Source organism: Labrus bergylta, chromosome 17 (assembly GCF_963930695.1).
Source record: "Labrus bergylta chromosome 17, fLabBer1.1, whole genome shotgun sequence".
Lineage (NCBI taxonomy): Eukaryota > Metazoa > Chordata > Actinopteri > Labriformes > Labridae > Labrus > Labrus bergylta.
In genome coordinates, this window is record NC_089211.1 from 23252501 (window position 1) to 23260596 (window position 8096).

General features: G+C 40.0%; 1 protein-coding gene across 1 annotated transcript in view; it reads right to left on the reverse strand.

The window, feature by feature from the left end:
* Positions 1-1338: 1338 nt before the first annotated feature.
* brap (BRCA1 associated protein) overlaps positions 1339-8096 on the reverse strand; it is a 13191-nt gene continuing 6433 nt past the window's right edge. Inside the window, exons 7-13 of the mRNA XM_020652965.3 lie at positions 7971-8046; positions 7731-7869; positions 6104-6213; positions 5930-6019; positions 5736-5839; positions 4086-4225; positions 1339-2037 (exon numbers count right to left, since the gene is read on the reverse strand). Of these exons, the coding sequence (XP_020508621.2) occupies positions 1817-2037; positions 4086-4225; positions 5736-5839; positions 5930-6019; positions 6104-6213; positions 7731-7869; positions 7971-8046 (880 nt within the window). The 3' untranslated portion in view covers positions 1339-1816. The remainder of the gene's footprint in view (positions 2038-4085; positions 4226-5735; positions 5840-5929; positions 6020-6103; positions 6214-7730; positions 7870-7970; positions 8047-8096) is intronic.

Sequence of the window (8096 nt, forward strand, 5' to 3'; positions counted from 1 at the left end):
ACGTTTTGGTTTTTATTATTAGTAACATTCAGAAGGTGTGAGAGAAGGTTCTCATGGTGTGATCTGACGAGTGGGAGTGTTTTAAGACTCAGCAGTTTCCTGCAGAAAGATGATTATCGGAGGAATGTGAAACTAAAATCGAGATTAAACAGAAAAAAAATAATCATGTACTCAAGTTGGGGCCACATGGGATATTTATAAAAGTGAACTTTACTTCAACACAACCCGAGCTCCTGGACATCAAATCAACGCCTTCACTTATGTTTTGCCTTCTTTCTTTTTCTGTGAAATATTGAGCGACATTTAAACACTGATTCACATGTTAAAAGAATAAAAAGAAAAAGGACACTGAAGACGAGGGAGAGAGACAAACTGAGAGAAGGCCCTCATTGCAGCGGCCGTGGGTTCAAACCTGACCTTAACCCTTTGCTGCATGTCATCCCCCCCCTCTCTCCTCCTAACTTTTCCCATCTCTCTAAAAACAAATGTCTTTCACACATCACCACCGTGCTCAATGGAGGCCTTTCTGGTCTACCTAAAGCTTTTTTTTTTTATTTCCGCTAGTTGAAATGTTGAAGGCGTCGGATCCAGCGAGCTGCAGGAAACAAGAAAAGGAAATAGGAGAGACTTATTGTTTTTTGTTCCTTTAAGGGTGTTTTTAAGGAAAGGTCACTCCAGTGTTTTCAAAATGTTGTTGCATTGTTTACAGGACAGCAGCACAGGCTTACACCATCAATAAAGAGAGGTCAGGAAAACATGACCCCGGAGCTGCAGTTCAACCCCTTTCAGCCGGATTGCAGTGGATTAAGTATTTATAGATGATTATGTTGGGTGAAAGTAGAAAAAAAAAACCTGTCAGTGTGCAAAACAAAGGCAGCACAGAGTGTGTTCAGGTATTTCAGGAGAGTCTTGATCAGCTGGAAAAGTATCGGTTATTGTGACTATAAATAAACACAAGCTCCGCCTCAATTTGCAATCCAAATGCTGTGGTGATTTGCCTCCTCTATGAAAATGTCTGGAAATACGTTACACCCATTTCATCATTTTGAATAAGTGAAGCTCATTAATGACCTCATGAGGTACGTCCTGACACATGGGGGGGGGGGGTTAAAGAACACCTGTGACCTACATGTTAAACCTGCTCCTCCCTACACACTTCTTGTCATCAGGTTTTTCTTTGGCTCCTGTCCACACACCAGATTCTTTCTTCTCCTTTGTTTAAATTTGTCATCCTCAGTCGTTTTCAGTTTTAGTTCTGGAAATGATTTTAAAAAAATGTTTCGGTACTTTACTGAAGAAAACCTAGACATAAAAGTTGAATGAAAAAAAAGACAGACATTGGTTCATAATTTTGCTTTAAATAAAAACATTTGTGTACAAGCTTCTCTTTGCACAGCTCTAACATGACAAAGAAGAAATATAAAGAATGTGATCAAACTACTTGAAGAGGGGAAGTGAACATTATTTGATCAAATAAAAACACATATGACCAAAAAATAAGCTTTTTTTTTTTTTTTAAGATAAAGAAATAGCAGAAAATTTACAAATGAAAATATTTAGAAACCACAAAAAGATTGGCTGAGAAGTGCACCCATGTTTTCTACGTCTCCTCTTACTGAGCTACATTAAGGAAAGGTGGGAAACTGTGCAGGTAAATATCGATCTTTCTTCTTAAAGGAGCGCGTACTCTCGGGGTCTTCACTTCTCTTCTTGAGTGCTTCCGGAGGATGCAGACACATGTTAACAGCTGTAAACATCCAAACTGAGAGGCAGCGGTAAGCTTCTAGCATGTTCCAGTATTTATGAACCACACCGCCTACTTCCTCTTTCTGCCTCGGCCTCTCCTGCCTCTGACGGAGGAGGGGCCCGCTCCGGCTGAGCTGTCAGCCGGGCTCGCTCCGATGTTGATCTGTCCCTCCTGGATTTCATTGCGCGCTTCCGGAGGGAGATGTTCAATCTGCTGCTGCGTTTCCAGATAAAACATGACGTCTCTCAGCTGCTCCTGAAGCTCCGCTATCGCCGAGTCTTTACGATCGCCTGTAAGAAAACACCAGATGACATTTAAAACCATACATGACTTGTTTTCTTTCTTTACATATCGTAAATCTCTTTTTGTATGCTTTACTAGACCAGAAAATGCATACATTGTTCTGTTTCTAAACAACATTCATTTCATTTGTTTGGTTCATAGACTGTAGAAAACATGGACGTATCCCAAAAGGTTTCTGAAGTGGAGTTTTGAAGCCCCGCAATGGCAGTTCCCATGTTGGACATGCCGTCTCAAGCTTTCTTTTTCGAGTCAACTCAGCCCGCCTGTTTGCACATTTCTTAACTTTAATGAAAATCAAAACGGATGAGTAATAAGATTAAATCCATTTACACTGTGAACCAATAAAAACTGAGCTTTTTATACCAAACTGATTATATGCACAAGGCTGTAAACGTGTTTATTCTGCTGTAAAAACATTTCTATATGTGACCTAATGGGGAGACCTCTGGTTTTAGAGCCAACCTCAAGTGGACACTCAAGGAACTGCAGTTTTTTTGTACTTCAGCATCAGCTTCATACTTTAACAAGAACACACATTCCTGAGACCAGAGTACCCAGAGACCGAGATAAGACATAATATCTCTCTCATGTAGTGGGGGATAAAAATGAAACTACAAATGAATTGAGGTTATTGGTTCTTTTAGAAAGAGGTGTTTTCCTTCTTATCACAGTAATGACGCGGAAAAATTGTTTTTCAGTGGTGGTCTTGATTTGAAATTCTGAGTCAGCCCAGTCCGAGACCGAGACAAAACCGAGTTAAAATGCTTTTGATTCCGAGACCGAGAGCTTCAAAAAGTGGTCCCGATTTCGAGTACTAAAGCACTATCCTCGGGTTGCAGAGTTTGCACACAAAGAAAAGTTTTTGCGCCTTTTAGAAAAACATCTTAGTCACTTTTCTCAATTTCATCTTGACAGAGCAATGTTATAAAACAATACAAAAAAAAAGAGATTAAAAAATGTAAAAAAAGAGAAAGCTAGTACCTGTAATGTTAACCACGATGTTCCCTAATTCTGACGCTTAAAATGCCTCCAAAAGTTTGAATCCCTTTGATCATATGTTAAAAAGTCTCCTCCACCTTGACACAAAGGTCATACCTCATACAAACAGACAACAAAGAACATTTGTTGAAACAGTCCTCATCCTCAGAGCTACAAACTGAAGGAAAAATACAGGTATGTGAAAACCTGGCATTTGTTTCTCCCTCGGGCAAACGAGGCTGAAAGGTCGGTATGCGTGTGAGTGTGTGTGAACTGTCTGATGCGTCAGAGTTTTCGCTGAGCATTTTGAAATGAAATTCAAACACATACACTTTGACTTTTTTTCCAAGAAGACGTTTTAAACTATGTATCATGAAGACTTTTACTGGGTGGTCTGAGGTAGACTTAAAGACAAACCGCCTTAGTTCAGGAGCTCGATACTGACATTGAGATTCCTTTACATCTCTCCGTCTCCAGTCAGGCACGTCCTTCATTCACTCTGCTTTGATGTTAATTATTTGCAAATATTACAGAAGTAAAGAAAGAGGAAGTTGTCTATGACTGCAGGCCAGAATAAAAATAACCGCTCAGCTTCAGGAACACAAGTCCTGATCTTATCTGGGGTTTAGAGATATTCTTACAGTTCCCTACAAAGCAATCGATGATGAAAAAAAATCATTACGTTTATGTTTGGAGTCGGAGGAGCGCCATAAAGAACCGGAGTCTAAGGATTAGATATGTGAAATAATAATTGAGGCTATTAAAACAGTAGAAAAGATCATTAAAACATGTGAAAAAAAAAGGGCACAAGGACGAACTATCTGCATAAAAAGATTCAAATGAATATAAAATAGTTTTTGACCCATTCTGTAAACGTTTGTGTGATTCATTTTTAATTATTTTTTCCTAAATTATGTCTTTTATTCATTTCCTTCCACATTTTTCCTGCATGTTTTCCCCATATCCTGAATCAGCAAATTACACCACAGATCAGTGAGGGATCCCTCTCTCTCTCTCTCTCTCTCTCTCTCTCTCTCTCTCTCTCTCTCTCTCTCACCGCTCTCTTTTCCTTTGCGCTCCTCATCTACGAGCTGAGACTGAAGCTGAGTCTGATTGGCTCTCAGACAGCGGTTCATCTCCTGCTCCTCCTTCAGCTCCTGACTCAGCTTCAAGACCCGGCTGCTCAGCTGAGTGCACCTGAACACAGAGAGGGGGGGGGGGGGGGGGGTTGGAAAGCATAGTATCGACAGATTCAGAGTGTTTCTCCACTGAGCTCCTGCTGTTGAACTCAAACTCACATAAACCAAAGTTTTCCTTGAACAGAAGCATTTTAGCAGCAGGATGTTTGAAGTGTTTTAACCTGTAAAGCAGAGGTGAGCGTCTCTGACTCACCTTTCAACAGATAAACATCTGTGCTTTCCCTGTTTTGACTAGTCCCTATTTGCAGGAAAATGAACACCTACAGCTAGAAATACTATCAATGAATAAAAAAACAACATGACCTTAACTACTTACACTGTACATTCAGCTGATCTATTTTATTCCAATTTACAAAGCAAATCAGGTTTATGAGATGGCCACTGAGATCCCTCACCTCCTTTTTTTTTTAAAAGGAGTTTCTGTGAAAACATGTTGACATTTCCAAAAAATAATTCCAGCAGGATCTTACTTTGGTGAATAAAGTGTATTCTGTTGTTTCACATCAGTAAGCTGCATTTTGTGGATCAAATGTCTTTTTCGGGGGGATTTTTATGCCTTTATTTTAGAGACAGGAGAAGTGGATAGAGTCAGAAATCTGGGAGAGAGAGAGAGCGGGGAATGACATGTGGGAAAGGAGCCACAGGTCAGGTTTGAACCCGGGTCGCTCGCCCACTCGCGCTCCCAAATGTGTCTTTTTTATGACGCCTATCCAAAGCAGTTAGAACATGAATCAGATATGAGTCTCAGTACTCATCGTCTACCATCGTGTGATAGCAGATATTTTCCTCTGGGAACGGATTTCTCAGTAAGGCTGATGAAGCCAGCAGTTTCTGCTAAATGACTTCCAGGCAAGACTTCCTTTTCCGTGTGATGTTTACATAGCAGACGTAAACGCCTTCAGTGCTTTGTTTGTAACAGGCCTGAGGGGAGCACCCGTTCATCTGTTCATCAGTAGAATTTAAGCTGTACAGTGGTATGAGGAGCTTTTGATTTACTTGCAATAAGCAGGAATTATTAAGTTTGCTGAAATCACATCATGATGCAGATTTGACAGTCCGTCCTCAAGAGGAGAATCGTAACACATTTTAGACATCTGATCATTTTATAGTCCAGTTGTTGATTGAACATCATTGTTTTCATGAGAGAGCGTCTAGCAGGTTTGTGGCTCAAGTTGAAATGTTTCATCAATAGTAGCTTGCTTGCTGCATTTCTATGCAGATATCAGTTTATAAAGATTATCAAATCATTGTTTAAAAACTGCTGATGGGAGCTGGTAAGTCATTAGGGCGATAACGTTACACCTGTGTTCTGCTGTCCACTCAGACTGCTTCTCCAGCAGAGGAAAGCCTGCTGACACGTAATTGGTCAATACATCTTGGACTACAATCGTACTGCAAACGGAAACAAGAACACTCCCCATGCTGGACGTTCAGTTACTTGAGTTTATGTGGAAGTTTAAAGTTCAGGTTGTGATGATGTGAAGAATCTGATGTTATAGTTCACCTACTTTTTCTCTAAGCCCTGCTTCTCTTTGCCCATCTCTCCAAAGCGTCGCTCCAGGTTGTCGCAGCGCTCCAAAGTCTCCTTAAACTTAGACTTCATGTTGTTTATCTGAAAGAGTTGAGAGACACATACGAGCACAGAGAATCAGAAAACAGCTAGAAGAATAAATTAAGACTTGCAGCTTGTGTCCTGTGTTACCTCCTCTGCCGTCTCCTTCTCCAGGTGAACGATCTTATTCTCCCAGTAGATCCTCTGAGAGTCCAGCTGACTCGTCAGCAGGTACGAGTACTGTGCACACAAAGAGGTCATTACAGCATCTCTGATTGGTTTAACAAAAAAAGAAAAAAGAAAACACTTTTTTTTTTTTTTTACCTCCAGCTGAAGTGCATCGATTTTCTCAGCGTGGCAGGTGTCTCCCTCACACTCGTACTGCACCATCTTCCCGTCGGTCTTACTGGCGACAAGCCGGTGAACGTAGTTATCTAAGAACAGAAAGATCAGAAGTGAGTGCAAGAAAACAAACACAAACATCATGTCAACACTGATCCAGGACACTAAAGCTGACACAGGAAGCTGTTCTGATGAAAATGTCCAATTTACAAAAACTGGACAGATTCATAAATCTCTTAAACAACTCCAGCCCTGCTCAAAACTATCAAATATTGAATAATTATCAGGAATTTAACCCTTTAAATGCCAGAATCATGTAATCAAACTGGCATTGAAAGGGCTAAATCCCTAAAAATGATTGAATGTTTGGTAGTTTTGAGCAGGGCTGCAGTTGTTTCAGAGATGTATGCAGAATAAAATATCAATCTGTTCTATTTTTATAGCCGTTTTTTGGCATGGACATTTTTGTCCTTAGTGACTTAAGAGGGTAGTAAATTAAACTGATGCCTGAGGGTTAAGGCCAAATATATTTTTTTCACTTCCTCTTTATGCATTCTGCAAACAAATAAAAAAGAACAACACATGCTAAGAGGATAACCGGCAGAGGAAATGAAATGATGAATCCATTTTGGCTCAAGAGTGGGACATTTCCTGTGGCAATTCTCTTCCTCTGATCTGGACTCCTGCTGCTGCTGCTTCACTGGGAGAGCAGCTGAATGTCTGCAGCACTTTGAGTCCAAGACAAATTTCCACAAGGAGACTATTAAGTGTATCCAGTGGTATCATATTGTATCGTATCTTAGCTTTCTGGCAAAAAAACAAGTTTCCAAATGATTCACACTGAAGATAAAAGAACATTAAGTCTTAATATTTTCAGTTTCTTAAAACAGGTCTGTTAAAGGCTCAGAATCAGTGTCAGTCTAAGTCTGGAGCTGAATAATCTGGTTTATCAGAGTTTTTAATTTATGTTTTTTTTTTGTTTTTTTTGACGGATTTCAGCCAGACATGAAAACATTTCCAGTAGACTTCCTTCTTCATATCATATGACGATCTTTTTCTTTAATCTTTTAGTCTCTTAACAAGATGAAGGGTTATTTTACAGCTTGGCTTTTTGCCACTGCAGAGTGGAGTCACCCCACACTGATTTATCTGACAACACCCTGTTTCTGTTGTTGTCTTCTGTTTCTTGTCCAGTCTTGTTTTGTGCATTTTAAAAATTAAAAACAAAATCTCAAACCTTGTGGGAGACTTTTTCTTCAGTTTACTGCATCAGACAGACACACAAGTCCTCCCCTGCAAGATGTGTTTACTTTTCTTTTTTTTTTTTGTACGACAACAAATCATAACTATGAGAGTGTAACACCACTCCAATCTCCAACTGCCGCTGTCAACAACCAAAACTAAATCTCAATCTATAAGCAAACATGGTCTAGACGTCCTTGAAGAGCTTAGAGGAATTATAAGATTGATTATCTGTCTCTGCAACTGTTCAAGTATACTGCCCTCTAGTGGCTCAAGTTGGTTAAAGCACCTAAGCTGTAATTCACTGTAGATTCTTGGTACCAAATATTTACTCCTGTCTTTAACTATCATCAAACACATTCAGTACCTCCTGCGTAGTCCCACACACGGTGGTTGGTGAGCTGCATGGCGTAGGTGTGCTGCGTTTCCTCAAAGTGCTTGTAGGCATGCCGACTGACGTAGCGACCACAACCGATGTGGCCGCAGATCAAACAAATCCACAGGTTCTACAGAACAAAACAAAACAAAAACGTGTTTGTTTAAAAAAAGAAAGTTAAAAAAAGAAGATCCAGTAGTTAAAAAAAATAAAGCTCTAATGTTTTGTTACCTCCTGCACTCCACACTCAAAGCATTTGTTCTCTTCCACCGGTTCTGGTGTTTGACAGTAACGACACACAGGGCACCTGAAAACAGAGCACATGCTCATCTATTGATGCTTGTAGTGTTCCCTTTG